Genomic DNA, 22,374 nt, shown 5'->3' with positions numbered 1-22,374 from the left:
CTCCAATGCGCCCACAAGGTATTCTGGAACTGACTGGCGGGGACCCACCCACCTTATTATGCTAAGACATAAGAGGGACAGTGAGAAAGAAACCCCTGGCAGCGTCACTTCACGAGCAACAGAACACTCTTTGAGGAGAACTGACTGATTTTGAGTTTGTTTTTTTTGCTTCAGTCAGGCTGGTTCAGTATTTCAAGAAACCATTGCTTTTGGGCAAGACATGGTGTAATGCCTACATGCTATAACATGCCTATGATGCATCTTAAAAATGATACGATCGTGGCCGGGTTGGGTCAGTGGGTAGAGCAGGCGCACATATACATAGAGGTTTATGCCTTGACGCAGAGGTCCAGGGTTCGAGTCCGACCTGTGGCGATTTCCTGCATGTTTTCCCCCTCTTTCTCAACTAACTGTTTTGTCAATTAAAGGTGGAAAAGCCCAAAAAAATAATCTTAAAAAAAAGAAAAAAGAAAATGATATGATCCACCAGGTGGAGTACCATCCTTTCCAGCAGCCCAATCACCTGATGGAGTACTGTCGTCAGGAGGGAATTGTGTTTGAAGGGTAAAGTCCTCTGGCCAAGGGTCAAGTCCTCAGCAACCCGAGTGTTCTCCAGATAGCACACCTGCTCAGAGACTATATGCTGGGTGTGTATAAGTAAAGCACTCAGTCAGTTGTTGCCTATACATGCATAAATAGGTGGGTGGAACCTAAGATATAATAGGGACTGACAAAAGACTCTCCTGGCAATCACTTCACGAGCAACTAAACACTCTTATGGGAGAACTGATTGTGCAGGTTTTGATGTATTTATTTTTTATTTTTTCAGTCTTCTAAGAAACCATGTCTTCTGCACAAGACGGTACTTTTCCCACAGTGAAACTTTCAAACAGGGTGCAAATGCCAATACTTGGAATAGGTAGTCCTACAAGGCATACAGTATTTACTGCAGAAATAATTCACTAATGCCTGCTAATTTTCATTGGTTATGGATATTATGAAATTGCAAAAACTTCCCAAATTCAAATCTGGTATCACCTTTGGCAGGTGCACACTTTTACTTTGAGAGAAAATTAAATAATTCTGACTCAAATGATGTTTGTGTTTCTGGGCAGGTCTGGTGCTGGGCCATTCATAATAATGAGATGACGATTATTACTGAGCGTCAGTGGTGGGAGGCGTATTCAGAGGATTTACTTAAAGTCGTAATAGTTCCACATTTTGGAAAATACACTTTTTTTTGCATTCTTTGCTGAGAGTTGGATGAGGAAATTGATAAACGCTCTCATGTCTGTATGGTAAATATGAAGCTGCTTAGCTTAGCTTAGCTAAGAAACAGGGAAACAGCTTTTGTTTGTTTTGCTCTGTTACAGCGCAAACATGAGAGTGGGATAGATCTTATAATCTAACTCTCAAATAAGACTGTTTTCTCAAATACTGAACTATTCCTTTAAGTTACAGTAATAATATACCACAGTGTGAAAATACAATATCATATACTCCATTGCAATGGGAAGTGCTTGAGTAAAAAGCTTAATTTGTAATACAGTGCATGAGTTTCCAGCACTAAAGCTAAGAGGTTTGTGTCTAGTACAGTATTATATGGGTTAAGGTAAGGCAGGTTTCAACAAACACTAACCTAAATAAACCCGGATCAACAGGTTTAGGAGAGGCATGAAAAAGCTCTGCTCAGCAACTGCCTCCTGTCTATTCAACACCAACTCAGAAGTATTTTATAATCTTGTTCAGTTGCATTTCTCTGATGTTCTCCCCTCTTTGTACAGCAATGGCTGCACCTAAACTCAACCAGTGGTAACAGATGATTTGATGATGATGATGAATTACTTTATTTCAGTTAACATACATGAAAGAAACAATTTCCACAATTTGCCACAGTAGCTAAACCGGAAACTGAATATGCTTAAACCAAGGCTTATTTGCTAACTATTTAAGGGGAGCTGGGCAGTGTGGGTTTTACATTAGACTAAAGGTGACCCACAATTCTGTTCTTATCAGGTGTAATCAAAATACATCTTTTTGTTTTTGTATATCCTCTAAAATAAATAGTTCAGTAAGAGAGAGAAATAATAGTATTTCAACCAGGCAGTAAGTGTATGTATGTATGTATGTATGTATAGGTGATGTTATGTAAATACTGTACATTCATAATTTAATGGAAGATCTTCACTTAAAACATGCTCACAGATGCATGTAAGCTGAAGGCAGAGAGAACAGCAAACAGTCCCCCTCAAAACCCTTAGGGTGAAGAACCGGTTACACCAGTGTCACAGTAGTGGTTCTGACACATTTCACATTTATTAAGTCTTTAACACTATTTAAAAAACAAATAGTCTGACTTACTAGTGGTGGGTAAAATAACACACGCCTATCAATGTATAAATATTAAGGCCCTTGGAAGGAGTAATGACACCCTTTCACGAACTGCTTCAACGCTTCTTGAAATCCTGCCACTTAAGTTCTGAACCCTGTGTAGTGGGTGATATTCTGCTGTTCTTTCTGCAGATATTTCCATATATTTTAGTAATGTTTGGAATGGTCAAGTCAATAAAAGAAAGTTGGCATCATCCTGGTGTTCCTAAACCAGCGTTGATTCGGTTTAGTGGTGGGCATGAGAGCATTTTCATGCACGTGTGCACATTATGCAGAGCAATCCTCAGACGCAAAAGCTCCACAAGGTGGGTACATTCGGATCCTGGTACCTGGTTAAATGTTTCAGTTTGTCAATGCTCGGTATGATTTGAGATTGTTCCTATTGACAAAAGAAATTAATTGGTTGATTGAATTCGTTTGGCCAAATTTATATGATGTGGTATGCGTGTGATGTTTTTTCAGTCCATGCCAATGTGGTAAAAATTTACACAAACGTTACTCATTAATTAGTCTCTTAATATTTAACCAGAAGAAGTTTCTGCTTCTGATAAGTTAAGTGCGTTGCACCTTTACCACACCAATGTTGTCAAGGTGCACTGACCCAAAACATACTTTACTCGAATACAAAAAGTGGCTGGTCAGGAAAAAAAATAAAATAAAAAAGACATGTTCAACTACAGCTTGAGTTTCTTGATCTGTTAAAAATTTAAACAATGACACAAACATCCCGAGTTAGCAATATCATTTAATCCTTTCCCCTCATCTTAGAATCACTGTTGTACATAAGTTACACTTTGTTTTCTCAATTTCACAGGTTCATTTTTTTTTTCTCTCTTCAAACTTCCAGTTTGACCTCCCTCTCGTATCAAACGAAAAAAAAAAGCAGATTGTATTATACAAAAATGCAAACCAATTTTCACACAGTGAATTCTCTTACAAAGTCATAAAATGGCGTAATAATGGCTACATCCACATTGGAGGAAGATAATTCTAGACATTCCTTAATGGAGTATAATATACATATAAAAACTTCTTTTTTCTTGCTGAAATCAAACCTGTACCTTAATTTAAGAGATATTTTACAAGGGAGTAATCATATAAAATAGCCATTTGCGAATTTCCCCAGAAAGTCAGGGAATAAAATGTGAGCCTCAAACAGCAGTAACAGAATTCAGTGGTCAAGGGTGGGGGTGGAGGGGTTAACTGGTTATGTAAATGAGGGGCAGAGGCAGCAGTTCCACTCAGAAACAAAAACACACAGGAGATTGAAATTAACATCTTTGCTATTTACTACATAGTAAACCACCCCATGCATCCTTGTATGTCAGTTCTGCTAAGCTAAAGCCACTTTGGGCTCATTCAGACCTACAGGGACCTATCAGGTACAATCAGCATTGATAGTTTTGGTTGACTTGCACTTAAATTAACACCATGTGTTGCTAATTCATGACATTACAGCAGATTTAAGCTGATGGGCCGATTCTTTTGTGAATACTTGACAAAGAAGAACCAAACTAGACATGGAAATGTCATACTCTTAGCTGTTGACTACACATCAGGTCAGATGATGCAATTACAGACTGTAAGACTTGCAGGTCAGTAAATTCACTCAACTATTGCAGAAACAGAAAACAAGAGATAGAGAAAAGAACTACAAACCAAGCTACGTTAACATTTCCTTAGAAAAAAAAATTAATAAAACACATTTTGCTTCAAATCTTGACAGATTTGCATTATTGCATGTTGCTGTTTTACATGACATTTTCAAAAGGGAGGGGGGGGGTGGGAGAACTACAACAGTAGAGTCCATCTGTATGACTCTGTATCATGCCAATTCAGTGTTAATTAGTATTTTTGAGATCACCTCATGCTCCCACAGCGGACAATGTAAAGGAGCATTGCCAAAGGATTTAAGGCCAACCTATCATCAGAGACTTCCTGAATATCCTCTTGGGGGGCAGGGGTGGAAAAAAAAAAACCCCAACACTTTTCTAATACCTCAGAACTATCACCCAGTACAGCACACTTTGAGAGGGGAAGTACATTTTCTACAATACAATCTAGCACACACAAACTTCTCCATAAATTTGTCTTCGGAAGCATAGTCTATAAAGAACATCTTTGTTTGAACACAAAAGATTAAGTGAACACACATCAATGCGCACAGAAGTCCTTCGTCTGGGAAAGGATAAAGTCTGTGTTGGCAACCAGTGGACAGAAAACAAGTCAAACAAAAAGAAACAAAAACATTTTGCTGATTCTAAGTAGAGATCATTTAATATAAATGCTGAGCGAGTAAAATAAGAGGTGGCACATTAATAGTGCTTTAGTATATTAATGTATGTATACATACTCATATGTATAAGTGAGCTGTGTACCTAAACAATAAATGTAGCAAGGAGCAGCCAGAGGCTTAAAGTGTGGTAGGAAAAAGAAAAAAAAGAAAAGAAAAACCCAAACATCCACTATCATGGCGCTGACAAATTGAAAGAGATGCCCATCAAACAACCCGGATGAGAGACACAAAACATTTGTGTCTTTATTTATGACTCATCGGTTATCAGAGATTTGTCAAACTGTCAGTTTCTCAGTACCCCTCGTCTGACCAAAACGAAGGCTCAACGTTAAACGTAAATGACTTGACCCAGAGCGTCTCCTCTAACCAACCGTTCAAACACAAGGACTCGCTCGCTCTCAGCAGAGCTGTAAAACTGTAGCCAATCATGCCAATTGTTTACAAAAGGCAAAGAGCTCCATGTTGAGCATCAGCAGTAAACAATTTACACGATGGAGGAAGAGCAATAACAGTGGTAATGGTGGTGATGATGACATCAAGGTGTGAAAAGGAAAATTTGATGCTAAACAGAATATTGTAATACTCGCCAATAAAGATGCTTAAATATACTCAATGCGATATAAACAAACTCATCCAATCTGCTATTTGCGTTTGTTTTGTTCAGCCCTCAGTAACCAACACTAATGTCCTCAGCTGTAAACATGATTTCAAATGTACCATGTAGCTAAAAACGCTACAACAGTTACCCTTAAGTCAGAGTTTTGCTTGAAATTCAACCATTTCATGACAGAGGACATGCTTTCAGCTAAGCTCTATAAAGCCTTCACTAGGTAAGCCACACACCCCAAATCGTAACAACGTAAAGCATGAAAAGATAAAATTGAACAAAAAAAAAACACAAGGGAAGGCAACTTCATAGAAGTTAGGAGAACAAATGACAAGATAATCCCAATGGGGAGGCCTTTTGAGTGGCGAGACGAGAAGCTCTGAGGAGGGAAATCCTTATTTACCCTATGTTATAAAGATACTCATTTGCCTGACTCCTGAGGCAGAAAGGTTTACTTTCTCTCAGCCTGATCACGTGCATTCACCCAAAAGAAATCTACATTTTTGAGCATGCTGTGAAAAATCTCACAACGCAATCGGACTGAATGCAGCCTTAAGGAGCACAGGCGAAAGGCATTGTAACCAAACCACATTAGGTCACATCACAACCAAGAGAAGCACATAGTAGATTCCCTTATAGAAAACGTGGAAAGCTTATTATCAAAAACACTTGTTGCAATCTTTAAAACAGAATGCTTCAATTAAATATATAATATACTGCTTTCAAGTATGAAACAGACATATGATGTGTTCATAAAATGCACTAATAAAATCATACTTCTTGTGGCAGGTGAGGACGTGCATGTGGTGCAAAAGTGATTTCTGAAACACCTTGCATCTCCATTTCAGCTGAATACTGGTGAAATATTGTACCGATTTTCCCTCCTCAGACCATCTACATCTGGGCAACCACTTTTTTTTATTTTTACGATTCTGGGGTTGAGAACCAAGTGACACACTTCTGCCGCTTCCTACAATACCTTCATAGATCGCCAAATTGCAAGAAAAGTTCCTCAGAGTGCATGGGAAAGTGCTTGTTAATCTGCTCCTCTGTATCTAACCGTTCATCTCTCTATGTATGCTGGTACAACTAAATAAAAAAAAAATCTTATCTGGACAGGATCGATCAAATACTTGACTATGTTTTTGTTTGTGATTATTAAGGATGAAATAGGCCTATCCTTTTTGAACGAAATTACCAGTACTGTCAACATCACCACCATTTTCTCTTCCTGATATATCTATTGTGAGCCTTGTTAATCTATAATCCCAGTACAAAAAAAAAAAGAAAATAATTAAACACACACAAGAAATGTTATCATATGCTCTGGTTTCCAGGCAAGGAAAGTCATTAAAAAAAGCTCATTCACAGAACAAAAAGAAAGAAAATTCATATCACGGCAGATACTGCTCATCTTCTAAATAGAATGGGTGTATGTGTGCCTGTGCATGCTTTTCAATTGAGCATCTTGAGTGTGTGCGTGTGTGTATGTATGTGTCTGTGTAAGTGTGTACTGCCTAAGAGCAGGAATGGACGACGCCATTCTTCTGCATCTCTGACCCAGTGGCACCTGGATCAGAGCACAGGCTCATTGCAGACGTCTTATTGGTCAGTGACAGCATGGACCCGCCCACTGCACTTTCTTGCAGACTGCTGGAGCCATTTGACACCTCGCTGAATTAAGGACAGAGAAAAAAACAAACAAGTGAGAACAAGTAATACTGGGATGTGGTCAGGCTTATGATGAAACACATTTATGTTCAAGGAATACACACATATTTATGTTAAAGTACGCGTTTACCCACCCAAGGGCCAGGGAGATTTCTTCCAGCTGAGTTTTGTGCTCTGGTTGTCCATTCTCTGCCGTTTTCATCTTGTACTGCTGAACATCATGGGCTACTTGGTTTTCCTGCTTTGGAGATGGACAAAACATGCTTAGTTGCTGGAAAGACACCAAGTTACATATTCTGTTTTTGACAAAACATTGTGCTTATTTGATCCAAATGAATTCTAAATCAGTCACTATCTTTTAAGACTTGAGCCATGGCCCAGATAACTACAACTATTATATAGCACTTGTCCTAGTGGCATAATAAGGTGTATGGTGGTATAGTCTCGCTTTGCCAGACCCTCCTCCAAAACGTGCTAAAGGAGGGTCTGGCTACTCCAAATAGCATTCGGGGATGGGAGGAAAACGTGCTGTGGTTCATTGGCATTTCTTTAAACCAATCAGAATCGTCATGTGCGGCGCTAAACTAAACTAAAGCACAGAGCCGCTGCAAAATAGTCGAGCGAGAGAAAACTCAGATTAGACAGACAGTCTAGCTAGCTGTCTCAATTTACCATGCAGAGATCTGAGAAGCAGTCAACCATAGTCCTCATTCATCCACCGAATTTAAAATTCCAACACAAAGAAAGCGGAAGGACACGGAAAATACACGCATCCGGCGGAATTTGCTGCTGCACGGGAGCAATCCCGGAAATTGAACGTCAAGGGTATAGACTAATGGTGGTATAACACAGCTGCCACAGGAGAAGCTAAAGGGATTCGTAAAGAAAATGTAATTACCCTGTGCATTGTCCAGAGATTGTGATGTAATACATTGAGTATCAATTTTGTTGGGGCCCCAGTGGGATGTTCTGAAGTATCCCCTCCTCCAATCATCACAGGACATTTTGTATCAATAATTCCCCCCATATCCCATCTTCTATCAGCATACATGGTTAGACTGTTGCATCCATTTTTGTTGCTCAACAGCCCGCCTTAACCAAAGCCATCTCACGGGTCCTCTTGCCAATCTCTCTCTCCACCTGGTGGAGCTCCATGCTTAGCTGTTCACTGGAGACTGCTGTTGTACTTGCTCCCCCTGCTGGCCACTTGGCCTGCTGCTGCGCTACTGACACCTGGCCCTGGCTGGGCTGCCCAGGCTGGCCTGCCAATGCACTGGCCTCCCTCTGCAGCAGTAAAGAGTTACTGGCAGCCTGTAATGGCGAGGCAGGAAGTGAAGAGGATGATTGTGCAATTTGGAAATTTCTGGGAATACTCAGAAGAAGTGCAATGTGAAATGGAAAACCTGTTTTTGATAATTCAGTGTTGCTAATATTCTGATAGTGACTAGGCAGCATGATTGCCAACTGCTTTTATTTTGACTGAACTTTTTCTTTTTTTAACACTGGTGTCCAGGTTGCGCGACAAAGTTCCACCTGTAGAGGGAGCTCTTGCACCCATGTCGACAACATCAATTATGTAAAATGATAGCAGATATAAATACTTAAAACATGAAGTTTAAATTTAAATGGAATTTAAAAACAATTTCTACACTTAAATATTTCAAAATCTTGTAGACTTTATTAAATTAATTCCTGTACTTTCCAGACCTTCCTAGGTCCACTTGTTAGTTAGAGAGCATACACACCTCCATGCTTCGCATTTGGGTCTGTTGGTTGATCTGCTGGTTGACCTGTTGCAGCTCAATCTTTAACTGTTCTCTGTCTGGGGCTGCCATAGGAAGGCTGTAAGGGTGAAATACAGTAAGACATGAATACAACTGCTTTACAATTATCTCTATAAGTCAAGAACTTTCATACATGCATTTCTGATATTTTCCTTGAAGCGTGATAAGTATTATCATCATCATATGAATATTAAAAAGATGACAGGAAAACAAGCGCAGGCCTCACCGCTCACTGAAATGTCCCTGAGAGGAGGAGGCAGTCTGGTGGGAGGGGTATGAAGCTCCACCCCATCCTCCATGGCTCCCATATGTGTATTCTGCTGAGGCAGTAAAATGGTTGTCAGAGATGTTTTCATAGCAAACTGTAATGATTAAAAACCAGTTATGTGAAATAGACATGCTACAAAAGTTTGGTTTAAGAGGCAGGAGTGGTCAGTGTGGACAAAATGAGTACAGTTTTATATGAATAGGTCTGATATGTAATAATATTAACTGTAATAAATCAAAAAATGCATCATCAGATATTAAGGAAACATGCTAAGTTGAAATACTATATTTTCTGACAATGCTAATGCCAGTATTTTCTCCTTTTGAAATTTCCGAAATTTCCAATTTCTGATTGTGTTTTGGCCTGTGTGTTGTTATTAACTGCCCAGTTTGACAGCCAGGCTGGGTTGCCAGATATACATATATCTGTAAAAATGTAAAGCCAGCGCGCTACAGCTGTAACATTAGTACAGCCATGAAAGCTGCAAACAAAAAACGGGATCCATGGAGCTGGATTCTACCCGACCTAAAAAACAAAACAGCATATTTCTAACAGTTGCATGACCAGAGACATTACAAACCCGTCAATATATATATATATATATATATATATATATATATATATATTGGAGATGTATTTGAAAGATGGAGACAGCTTAGAGTCCTCCTGAACCGGTAAGCATTAGCTTCAGACTAATTTATCACGGCTACAAGGGACGGGCATTTTATGTCATTTCAACATTTGTGTACTCGCATTGAATTATATAGCTAGAGTACCCGAGTTGGTTACTCGCAAAAACGAATTGAGACACAGCCAGTAAAGTGTTCCCGACTGGTCCTGGCTAACGCCACCATGCTAACCCTGCTAACTGCTAACGTTAGCAGAGGACCAGGCAAGCGGCCATGGCTGTTTACAACGTGTAGCCTGTTCAGCAGCTGTAAATCCGAAAGAGAGGACCGTGAGTTTGCAGTGTGTTTAGCAATTGTTGCTGTAATTCTAAGCCAATAAAGTGTGTTCAGTCGGGTGGAGAGGGGGGGCTGTAAATTGGGAAGAGAGGACCGTGTGTTTGCAGTGTGTTTAGCGATTCTCACCATAATTCTAAGCCTGGGAAGTGTGTCTGTCCGTCGAGTAGAGAGGACGGCAAGGTTGTTGTATTTTTAGCAGTTCCTACCGTAATTCTAAGCCGAACAAGTGTGTCTATCAGTTGGGTACAGAGCTCCGCGTGAGCATGGGCTTTTATGACTGACAATATAGCCAGCATCTAACGTTAGCTCCTCCGCTGTGCTGTGAAGTATGTCTGGTTATGTGAGACAAGCGTCTAGCAACATTGTTGTGGAGACTGCGGTCTTAGCCTGGCAATTTCGAGTCTGGGGAGGAGGGGGCGGGGGAGATGACTCTCTCCAGTATTTTGAATTTGTACTGCAGTAACTATTTTAAACACTAGCTTTCAGTATTACATATTGCACCTTTAAGATTTCAGTATAAAAAAGTCACATGGTACAAATGTATATGTACGTACATCCAATTTAATTCAAGATCCATTTGGATTTAATCATTTTGATATATTTTAGTATTTAAAATTTGACTTATCATGCTTTTTGATATGAGAAGACGGAGATCAAACTCTCGATATTGATAGGTTCATACATTAATAGGTTGTTTCTTACCTGACATGGCCATATGTTTAGAGCTTGGGTTCTGGGGCGTGGAGGCCATAGCCTGCACAGGGCCTGTGGTCTGGTAGCCCATCTTTGAGGTGCGGGAGATGGCACCGAAGCGTGACACAGTAGGCTGGGGGCCAAATGGGATAATAGGGTCATCGTCTTTGACTTCTGCACCCCTCCGAGGAGCCTCCAGCGATGGTTCCCTCAGACCCTTAGCCTCCGCATTCTGTCAGTCACAGGGTACAGAGAGCAAGGGTTAGGATATGGAGAGATATGAGGAAGAGGCTAAGGGGGCAACATGTTTCTTTCTTTACTTGACATTTGCTTGTGTTTCTTTTTGGTGAATTACCCTTGGTCAAACAAACCTAATCAAATAACTTAGCTTGCACTTATTAACATCACCTCAATCACTAGGTCATAAAGTTTATAGTCCCCTTCAGGTTTATGTGCATCAATGCTGACTGATTAAAGAAAGAACCACAATGCATAATTTCCCCAACCCAAATACTGATATGTTTAAAAACAGAGTTATCCATCTGAACTCACCATCATGTCCATGGTACCAGGAACCATAACGTCTTTGGGTTTGGCATCCTTTGTGCCAATGTAGGAGCCAATGGTTTCACAAGACCAGGGAGAGTACTGCCCTGCATAGTCAGGCTCTCTGCATTTCACCATGTTTTTGGAGCTCTCCTCGCCATACTGCAGACACAGAACAAACAGAGAGAGTGCTGTCACTAATACTTACATTTAAAGATTCAAGAACTGTAAGTACATGTATCAAATTTTACAGTTTAATGCCTGTGTATGATTAGATCCAGTCTCAGAGATGTATGAAATTCACATAGTGCTAACCTCTGGAGGGTAGTCGCTGGGGAACGGATGAGAAACGGGGGAGGCAGCGAATGGTGGAGGGGAGATGACTTTCCTTTCCTCCAGCTGGGATAACAGCTCCTGCCGACGTCTGTGCAGGTAGTCCAGGCTGGGCTGTGAACCACTATATGATGGCCCCTGCGAAACACACACAGAAATATTGCTGCTGAACTTCTAGCATTTATTTTAGTGTTTTGAAACAAAGAATTAAAGGCAAACAGCACAGAGAAGACCAGCACGATCCAAACAAACTCACCCTGCCATAAGCCCTCATGGGTGGAGGCTGGGCATTCTGTGTATAGTAACCATCTGGAGGGTATCTATCACGGGCACTAGGCTCCTGGTGATAAAGGGAGTTAGCCTGTCCTGCTGATGGTGGGGGCATATCCAGAGGTGCGGGACTCATTCTGACCAGGCCATCCCTCTGAGATGGGTAAGGCTGTGGGGGAGGTGGTGGGCCAGTGTAGGTCCCGTGGCGACCTCGGTCATGGTGTTGAGGGTGAGGGTAAGAGAAAGGTGGACCAGAGTGAGGGGCCTGGTAGGGGCGCTCTGGAGGGCCGTAGCCAGGGTAGGGGTCCTGGTAAGGGGGTCCTGACTCACTGGGGGGAGGAGGGTTACGCATGTAATCCCGGGGGACATACTGTGGTGGCTGTTGGTAGGGGTACCCTGAGAAAAAAATAGCAATTAACAATTATTAATACCACTTTTCCTAAGTATGAAGTAAAAAAACATTTTCATTAGTCACAAACACAACAGAAGAGCACTACCTGTGGGGTATTGTGGGGGGTCATACTGAGAAGCAGAAGGTGGTGGGCGGGTGTCATAGCACATCTCAGGGTGCGGTGGCTGGGTATACACCGGTGAACCTCTGGCTACCACAGGCATGTGCTTCACCCCAGAGAGGTGGTCCACTGACATCCTTTGGTGGGCCATGGCATGAGGTGGCAGAGGCATACCAGGTTTGGGTAGCCCAGGGTCCATGCTACAGGAATAAATGTCAGATTAAAGAAAACATAACAGGCTCATAGTCAAAAGGTCACAAACAAGTATGCCAATGAATAATTTTCAACCTGCAGACAGTATTTTTGTCCTTAACCTATTATTCAAACATTATTCTATAGCTTGAACAATGATATGTACCCTCTCCTCTGCAGACACTCCATGAGCAACTACTGACCTATACCAACTGAATACCGACTATTGTTTGCACTTGGTAGAGGTGTGGACAGCAACAGACAATATGGAAAATTTGTTATTTGATTGGAAGTTGACTGAAAGAAAGGCTAATTGATTGGAATGTGTATGCACATTCCAGTCTTCATAAATGCAGTATTACGAGCAGATACCACAACTCACGGTTAATAAATTAACAAAGGTAGGGCTAGGGGTATATTTCTAAACGTTTCATTTATAACAGGCCATACTTTTAAATACAATTTTCTTCTCTTCGATGAATACAGCAAATTTAATTTCATATATTTCAATTTAACTTAATTTATAGGAATGCAACATTTCTCAAGAGTCCAAGTTCTAATTTTAAAATATTTTCAGGTCCAAACTAAATTTCAGGATGCATCTAACCCTGCATAGTGCAATCAGCTGGCGCCCATTCGAAAGAAATCTGCAGACTTCATGGCACAGGTTGCCTGTTCTTTGGCTGCCGATTATTTTAATAAAAATGTTATACTGACCCATCAGGTGGTGATCCTGGGGCACTGGGACTCCCTCCATCCATCTTCATGGGTTTACGCAACAGTTCATATGGGACTGTGTCGGTGCCACGGGCAATGAGCTGGGGCAAAGAGTGTCCACCACTACCGTTGGTGAGGGGTGAAGGCTTCCGGGTGACTGCTACATCGAGAGGAAGGCCCTCATCTGGCATGAGCCCTCCTGAGCCAGGGAGGCGCGCTGCCAGACGCTTATTCATTTTACGATACCTGACAAACATAAAATGCAGTATAAAATGTATAAGAAACGCTGGGTGGTGTGAAAATGGTTTCATTTCAACTGCAATATCTAATCTAAATGCCACATGTTGATATTTGTCAGACTCACTTCTCCAGTTCTTCCTGAGAATGAGCAAAGGTGCAGCTGGCTCCTCGAGGACAGCCTCCCTTCTGCTTCATGTCACGACACATGTATGTCTTATACTTGCTGTGCTGAGGAGGCTAAAGAGAGACATCAAGTATTGTTGAAGTAGAGATCACAACTTTTTGTGTAATTATGGTAAAACCCTATATAAGGGCGTTGCCTAGCACTACAACAAACAGAGCTTAAAAGGTGCTCTAAGCGATGTTGGGTGACGTCACTTGTTGACATTCGAAGTATTGTCAAACAAAACGGAGGCTAGCTCGCCCCTCCCTCTCTAACGTTAGTCACTGTCTAGGATAGCTCTCCTCTAGCTAACTTCCCTCTTCACGCTTCTCTCTCCTCCTCTCCCCCACCCCCTTCATGTGCATGTGCTCTAACCCCCAAATCCTTCTTGTCGGTTATTGGCTGGAACACTTATGTTTCGTGGTGCAGGTTGGCGCAGTTTGTTTTTGTTGCCGTTTGTGGAGCCTGGGCTGTCTACAGAGACTGCATTTTCTTTTTTTACAGTGTGTTCAGGGTACAGGCAGCTAGCGGATAGTGAGGAGATGTTTGCTGTATGTGACAAAAAATGTTGTAGCCTAAAAACCACTTGACATCGCTTAAAGCACCTTTAACACTCAATAGTGGTGATGTTAAACATTACAGTTAGGGCTGGGTGATACTGACAAAATCCATTGTCACAACATTTTTTAATCAAATACCTCAGTTGATATAAGGATGTGTAACAAATCAAAGAAAAAACAACATCACAGCACCACAAGCCTTAACAGCTTGTCATGTGTATTTCTACAAGTGATGAACAACATTCTTTCAAAATATATTCCCTCATTTGTTGTTTAAATTATGGTGGTGGTTGGACTATAATTTCCCATCGGTGTAGCCTGGATTAATTAAACAACATACAAGTGATGGTGGTCCAATGGATAGACTAACCTGTTGAGGGTCAGCTCCTTTCTTGCTGTGGTTCTGGATGAAGTCCACCAGGCCATGCACCACTGTTTTCACTGCTACCAACCCTTTCTCAAGCTGCTCCCATGTGGGAGGGGGAGCATCTGGGGAAACAGAAGACGAGAAAAACAGACTTTAATCTAAATACTTGAATTGATGGTAGTTATTTGTCTCATAAAACATAAATACAGATACACAAAATATGTTTGGGTGAGTTTTGATGGACAGTAAACTGCGATGCAACAGCTAGGCTCTGGCCAAGACATATCCCGACATATTCTGGCATCCCAGCTGCTTGTTGTAACCCAATTTGTTAGACAAGATATATTGGAACAAGGGCTGAGAAGATGCAAAGGTTGCGGTTTGGATTCCAGCTTATGAAACTGCATGTAATTGACTTACTCCTTACATCACTACAAAACCAAGATTCTTGAAGTGTGCAGATTTCTTACCAGGACTGGGATCAATGTTGGCCAGTAGTTCCAGGTGGGGCCGCAGCCTGTTGAGGTTGGCTGGGTCTCCGGTCCTCTGCAGGGCAATCGTCAGCTCCTGGACACTCTGAGCAAAAGACGCTGGGGTCTGCAGCTATACCGGAAGCAGAAAAAAAAACTGAGTAAATGCTTTGCCAGGTTTATGGCAGATGGGATTTCTCTATCTAGGATATATAAGCTAAGAAACAACAATGTATAGCATAACAGAAAAATAACCAATGCAGTGTTCCCAACTCTCTTCCAATAAAAGTAGCTGGCACTAGCTCCAAAAGTTGCTAGATGACGCATATGATGCATATTGGTGACATCATCACATTTCACTTGCATAAAGATTGGTGGTTGTGTTGGCTGAAAAAAAAAAAAAAAAAAACAACACTGTTGAAATATACCTTTATGTACCATGATGTTGAAACGAACGCAGCAGATACAGACAAAAGCAAACATTTACTTCTCTCACACACCTTATCTATGATAGACTGCATGTGTGACTTGTGAGATTGATCTCCATATAACAGAGAAGACCACTGGTCAGGTGCGATGCGCAGCCCACCCTCCATGGCAATCTGAACTATCTGAGAGTCATGCTCGCGCCGCAGAGCCTCGTAAGTACGGAACTCCTCTTTCAGCTGCATCAGGGATGAATCTTCATCACGTTTGGTCACCTGGGTAGCCACAGAGGAAGAAGTTTTGAATTTTTTTGTTAGTTTTTTTTACTCTGTTTGGCTTCTTTTGCAGAGAACATCTTAACGACCACCAAACACAGTGTTGGATAAGCAATGATTAAAAAAAAACGACAACACAAAACATCTCAGGTATCTGCCCAGCCAGGGTTGTTCTAAAATTGAGAAAACGGGCACCACTTGACGTACACTATTTGCCACAAAACTTGTTTTAAATTTTCTTCTAGTTCTGTCAGTGACATACCTTGAAGCAGGAGGCCCTGTAGAGGAGCTGCACCACATGGCCTATGCTAGTCTTAGAAGCCTGCGGGAAGCGTGGCTCAAGTCTCTGGACCACAAAGAGAACCAACACCTTCCTGGACAGAGCAGAGCCATCCTCTAGAGCAAGAAGAACCAACTTTAGAGCTTCCTCCTGCATGGCTGGGGAAGGAAAAACACAAACATAAAAACCACGAGTAACAGCGGAAAGCCAACATTTACAGAGGATATACGTCCTGCTTCTTCTTAAAATTGGAACGTGCTTGACTCAATTCGCAAGTGATGGAAAACAACTTACCTGGGCCAAGAAACTGACATCCTCGTGCACGCACAGCGGCCCACAGATTGGAGGAGAGCTGCTGTGGATTCTGGTGCTGCAAGATGAGTTCGGTGACGGTTCGCTCACCCAGAGAGCGGGCAGCTCTCATGGCTCTAACGCGACCCTCCTCCTCAACCAGCTGGCAGTGGACCAGAGTTACTAGTTTCCTCTGCATAGGTCGACTCAGCATGCTCTGGGCCGTGCTGCTCAGGCCCACACCTGGAAAGAGATTAGACAGGACAACTGGTAAACCAAGGGAATACACACTCAGTTGCCAGACTGCCTTATTTGTATAAGCTACAAATAAGGCAGTCAATCTTTAGATTGGGTGTGCTATGATCTCTTTTCAACAGATTCTGAAGGCATAAATGATGAATCAATAGAAAGGAAACAACTATGACCTTTGAATATTATGGTTTTGACACTCAGTTATGGTGGCATTGACCACACCACATATGGAAGACCCTTTTGAACCCCCTTTCTTTGAAAATATAATTTCAGTTTTAAATCATGCCATTGGTCCAAACTGTTAAAGGAAAAGTCCACTTCTAAGCAGTTCTACTAACTACTCTCCTCCAAAACCGTTTTTTTTCCATTTGCATTCGCACTGGCTAAGTGGCCATAGGAACTATTAGGAGGGGTAAGGGAGTAATGCAAGCACGGCAACGGTCTTTATAGCGTTAAAATCTGAAAACAAATACACCAAAAAAGTATGAACTAAATCTAATGTATATAGCATATTTGTCATAATTTAAACAAGTCTCCCAAAGAGAAATGGGTATCGCTCTCTCCCCCGCCTCTGCCTGCTGCGTTGTGGACGTGTGTGTGTGACGGCCGGACAACAAGATTGTCAAAAGACAGTTAACCACAGGCTCCCGTTAATCTTATGATGGACATGTTTTGTGATATTTAAACAAATGAACCGTCAACGGCGAAATAAAAGCCTCTTATTTACGAGAGCGGTCTGAGAGACCTCCAGCTTACAGCAGGGTTTCTGAGCAGGACAGGCCGAGCGACGAGCTAGTGGCCGGGGCAGGCACCTGCCGAATGTCGCCTCACTTCATGGAGCTTCTCACCTCTGAAAACTTTGAAGCAAATTGTCAATTTGGCATCAATTTTCGCAAGACTGCCTATATTCGAAATATTAACAGTTAATTTCTCGCCTAAAACGTTGTCAGACGTCAATGTAGTGATGAATAAGATAGCGAAAATTATTAAAATTGTCCCGTTCTTGGTCTGTCTGTACCGGAAACCCGACCCTCGTTGACCTAGGTCCCTATGATGAAAAGGGAACAGGGAAAAGACCCTGCCCTGAAGTAGGAGCTGAAAGAGTAACAGGAACTGCAGCCAGAGGAACTTAAAAATCCCCAAATTGGTCCAGTCGGAAAAAAAAAAAAAAAGAGTTCTAGGAATTTTATGTTCTAGGAACTGCAAAAATCCCTCCGGTCGGAAAGCGGCTATTGAGTACTGGATTTCCCACATTGAAAACAACCTCCAGCGTTTCTTTTAAAAGGCAGCAAGAGTATCAACAGATTATAAAAAAGGTAGAGCAAACTATAAAAGGTAAAAAGCATGCGTTTGTGTGTGTTAAGTACCTCTGGTGTTGCTGAGAGGTTTGAGGTAGAGGGCCAGCTCCTCCACACACTGCCGGGCCTCCTCATAATGCTGCGAGTCCTCTGGACTGGTAATCAAGGCAACTGGCTGAGCCTTAGGAACCTGCAGCAGGACACAGAGAGGGAAATAATTGAGACAACCCATAGTAATAGCAGAAGCCACACAGTCACTATTTTCATTTAATTTAAATGTATTGGCTAAATAAGCTAAACACAACTGAGTGTGGCAATTAATTATTTTTTTTTTTTTTTGTGTTTTTTAAAATATTTTTTAAAAAAAAAAAAAAATTTTTTTAAAATGTATAAAATGTGTTTTTATTGCAAACATGTTGTGCTAATCTACAAACTCAACAGCACATACTACTGAAACAAAACCAGGGATTTAGAATGAAGGCAATATGAATGTATACTGCCCTCTGTCCTAAAAAGCTCTTTTTTAAAGAACTCCCTTATTGTCCTATTAGAGGCGTGGTGAGAAGTGACGATTAGAGTATGCTCCAATTATGCAGTTTTCCCTGGACCTACTTACACTATGGTAAACGCAAGGACAGATAATAAACAGGAAAATTCAGATTTAACATTTTAAGAATAACTGCATTGTACTCCATTTTCTGCATGTCGTGGCTTGTTGAAATGCCCTTATACCAGTTGACAATGCTAATAATCACTATTTAAAATAGAGCCAAGACACAGGAGTGAAGCATTTCTTATCATGTTTCTATGTTGATGCTTAGGTTGTGCTGTGCGCTTTGTAGCTGCCTCACTTTCCAAGCTTTGCAATGGACCAATTTAAATAACTATTGGGAATCCAATGAAACTATCAAAAAATAAAATAAAATAACCATCTTCACTTTAGACCATTTGCTTTGACACTGACAAAACAACCTGCAGCTATTGGGCATTTCAAATGATAAATTAGATTATTTTAATGAACGACAATTAGGGCTGGGCAATATATCGATATTATATTGACATCGTGATATGAGACTAGATATTGTCTTAGATTTTGGATATCGTAATATGTTAAGTGTTGTCTTTTCCTGGTTTCTAAGACTGTATTACAGTAAAGTGATGTAATTTTCTGAACTTACCAGACTGTTCTAGCTGTTCTATTATTTGCCTTTACCCACTTAGTCATTAAATCAACATTATTGATGATTATTTATCTAAAATCTCATTTTAAAAAATATTTTGTGAAAGCACCAATTCTCAACTCTACAATATTGTCGCAGTATCGACATCGAGGTATTTGGTCAAGAATATCGTGAGATTTGATTGTCTCCATATCGCACAGCCCTAACGACAACGGTACAGTACTATCACAACAACTTCCATTTCTATTAGGGAATATTCATTTTATTGCACATTGTATTCTACTAATCTGTAGGAGCACAGACATGCAAGGCACTCAGCTAAGAGACAAGACATCACAGTCATGACTATATCGGACACACAACAGGCTCATTGTCGATACACTGACATTATACAGTGTATACCTGGAAACTTGGACAACAAAGCCAAATCACCATTAGCTATGCCTCACCCTGTTGGTCAATCACCACCTCAGAGAAATATAGGTCCACTGATTGTGCCAGCACTCAGTAAACCAACAAAATTAAAGTCAGTGCTCAACGACTGTTGTAGGACTCATAAAAGTAATCTCCAAGCCTTGTGCATCATGTAATAGCTAGTATGTAACAGTCAAATTCAGTCCATAAACACTTATTACAGAAAACATCATGCTGTCAAGATAGGAATGGTATCAAACTGTTCCTGCTATTATTCTTCATCACAAGCTAGCATCAGCAAAGGTTCTGAATAAATCATCAACACAGGATCTTTGTCATAAAATGCCAAGCAAGTGTACAAAGAGGAGTCTTACCTGGCCTCCCACCAGCTGCAACAGGGCTGTGTTGACAGGTAGCTGCTCGATGTCTGTGCTGATGGCTGTCTGGTCAAAGGGACAGGCCTTACGGTGCAACTTGTTCAGGCACATCTTGCAGACAGTATGTCCACAGCCCAAGCTGATGGGCCGGCGAACAGTCTCCTCAAATGTCTGCGTGCAGATGGGGCACAGCAGGAACTCTGTCCATTGTGGTGCTTGCACTGGCATGGTTATATGTTGATGGGACGAGTGGGTGTAAATGTATTTAAGCTTTAACACAGAGAAAAAAACTAATAATAATATATATGAAAGATTCCACTGGAATCAAGAATTTTTCTTCCGAACTCAATTGTTCTTAAATGTCCTCACACATTGTGGATTTTGTATCACATCGCGTGATGAATACTGTAAAAGAGAAAGACAATGATAATTAAAATTGTGCAATCACCAATTGGAATTCAAATTATTTTGCATACAAGTCCAAATGTAACGTTGGCTGATTAATCCTTGTTATCATATCACATATAATATCAACATTATCTAAGTGCATTAACAAAACATGGTTGTGTTGTGTATGAGTGCATCTGTAGTAGAGAAATGCATTAAAAGGCAGTAGGATGACAAAGTAGGTTTCTCGTGGGACTAACGTTACTGACACCGTTACTACATTATAAATCTATAATCGAAAGTGTTATTTGACTTTGATTACTCGCTGGTATACGGTGTTCAGCCGTAACACAAAACTAAAAATAAATAAATAAAGCACACATTTGTAAGATACAGAGAAAACAAGCGTCTGAGAAGGATCAAAACAACTGCTTTGTGGCCTACTTAGAAGCTGCTAACCACTATGACTATGGACAAAGGGTCCTGAAGAGGCTAACAACCGAGTTCTTCTGCGCAATCTAACTTATTATGAGGCTAATGTTTGCTAACAGAGCAAGAAAACATTAGGCTACAAACAATTATTTTTTTTGGTCAAAGAGTTTGCTATCTTGGCTGTAATCATTTGAATGATTGGTTATGCACCCAATAATGTTGTATCTAATGTTAATATGAGGCGATGCGTTAGCTAGCTAATTGTAGGTAACGTTAGCTCACTATTAGCAAGCTAAGCTATGGGTGGCTAGCGAGCAAACGTCGTCTGATTTAAAAATAACAAAACAACAACTTAATAATCTAAAAGTTATTATTGGTAGGTCATGATAGTCATTATTCGGAATGTAGCTGTGGTTATGAATCCAGTACACTGCCAAGAACATTAGTTAGTATCTCGTGTATTGGTCAAGGAAACGATAACGTTAGCTAGCTAGCTAGCTAGCTAACGTTAGAGAAAGAGCAGAAGCAGTGACACCATTTGACTTGCAACAGCGAGATTATGTAACGCGAGCATCCGAAACTAACCAGCAACCCAAATGCCTTGCAAATGCATGTAATTTCACCAGGCACACTTATTTACTTGAGTTCAGAGTTTTCAGAATCCCACTAAGATTGTGTTTCCATCACATTTTGAGAAGCAGCTAGCTAACTCAAATACTCCTTCTCTGACTGAGCACAGAAGGCTAACGCCTAAAGAACAAACCATACTCCTCCCTTTAGTAGCGGTTCGCTTGTTAGCCTAACGTTAGCTACCATTCGTGTTAGCTACAACTAGCCATAGCTATGCGTCATAAATGTGACTGAAACAAAATATTCAGCATCTACCGTTAGTTTATATCAGGACAAATCGATGATTAGTCTCGATTCTACTCACTCATTCCAAAAGACTTGGAAGATTTTCATCTTTCTTTAGGAAATTGTTGCGATATTTTCTTGCCATGTCGACTGTGCAGCTTAGCTGCTGCCGAGGTTTGGGGAGGGTGTCAACTCGAGTCGTCAACAGACTCGCTAGCCGGTTACAGCTAGCTGTGGAAGATGTGTGTATGTGCGTGTGTGTTTGCTTGTCCGTGATCTGGCCGTATGTGCTTATCATAATCAGAATAGGATTTATTGCCAAGTAACTAACGTTAATACTTAGCTAGTATTAATTTGCCTTGGCGGTTGGTGCATACATTAACGTATTAAAAAGAAATAGGCTACACAATAAAGCAAAGTAGCCTACTGTCACCGTTAAGAACTGTATAGAAAATAGAAATATTACAAAAAACATATAGGCCTATAGCTCATTTAAACAAATATTGACAAACTGTTTAACAATAAGAAAAGGCTGTATTGTTTATGCAGGCGGGCCAAAAGGTGCAAGGAATATTAGGTTAATTTAGGTATGAGAGAATTATTATAGATAGTTCATAATGTTTGTTAATGTAAAGTGTGGTTTGTGTGCTGTTGGCGCCCTCTGCGGGTTGGGGGGCGGCCCGCCCCAACACCAAAACGGAGCAGCATGTGCCAGAGTCGAGTCGGATCCGGTTGGTTCACATCTGGGGATTGTGACAACTGGCAAGTAGAACATTGTCCCAATTATTGTGTGGGTGTGTTGTGGGGGGGGGGGGGGTGTGTGTGTGTGTGTGTGTGTGTGTGTGTGTGTGTGTGTGTGTA

The 22,374-nt window shown here is 41.0% G+C and overlaps 1 protein-coding gene across 3 annotated transcripts; it reads right to left on the bottom strand.

Moving 5' to 3' along the window:
• Positions 1-6,537: 6,537 nt before the first annotated feature.
• rc3h1b (ring finger and CCCH-type domains 1b) lies at positions 6,538-21,753 on the bottom strand. Of its 3 annotated transcripts, none has more exons than XM_039815409.1 (20): positions 21,593-21,753; positions 19,837-20,244; positions 17,937-18,057; positions 16,321-16,560; positions 16,009-16,184; positions 15,546-15,746; positions 15,046-15,178; positions 14,579-14,697; positions 13,610-13,722; positions 13,246-13,491; positions 12,322-12,536; positions 11,811-12,220; positions 11,537-11,692; positions 11,228-11,383; positions 10,685-10,907; positions 8,976-9,066; positions 8,711-8,807; positions 8,064-8,276; positions 7,100-7,206; positions 6,538-6,968 (listed from the first exon to the last, which is right to left on the bottom strand). In XM_039815409.1, the coding sequence occupies exons 2-20, from the start codon at positions 20,065-20,067 to the stop codon at positions 6,812-6,814; spliced, it is 3,405 nt and encodes a 1,134-aa protein (XP_039671343.1). In that variant the 5' UTR covers positions 20,068-20,244; positions 21,593-21,753; the 3' UTR covers positions 6,538-6,811. The 3 variants fall into 3 exon arrangements, with proteins under 3 accessions (XP_039671343.1, XP_039671345.1, XP_039671344.1); XM_039815410.1 differs by having other exon boundaries at positions 6,812-6,968; positions 7,100-7,203; XM_039815411.1 differs by lacking the exon at positions 8,064-8,276 and having other exon boundaries at positions 7,100-7,203.
• Between the last annotated feature and the right edge of the window lie 621 nt (positions 21,754-22,374).

The sequence above is a fragment of the Perca fluviatilis genome, chromosome 11 (assembly GCF_010015445.1).
Source record: "Perca fluviatilis chromosome 11, GENO_Pfluv_1.0, whole genome shotgun sequence".
Taxonomy (NCBI): Eukaryota; Metazoa; Chordata; class Actinopteri; order Perciformes; family Percidae; genus Perca; species Perca fluviatilis.
Note: the sequence above shows the minus strand (reverse complement) of the source record. Positions and strands in the feature narration are given on the sequence as shown.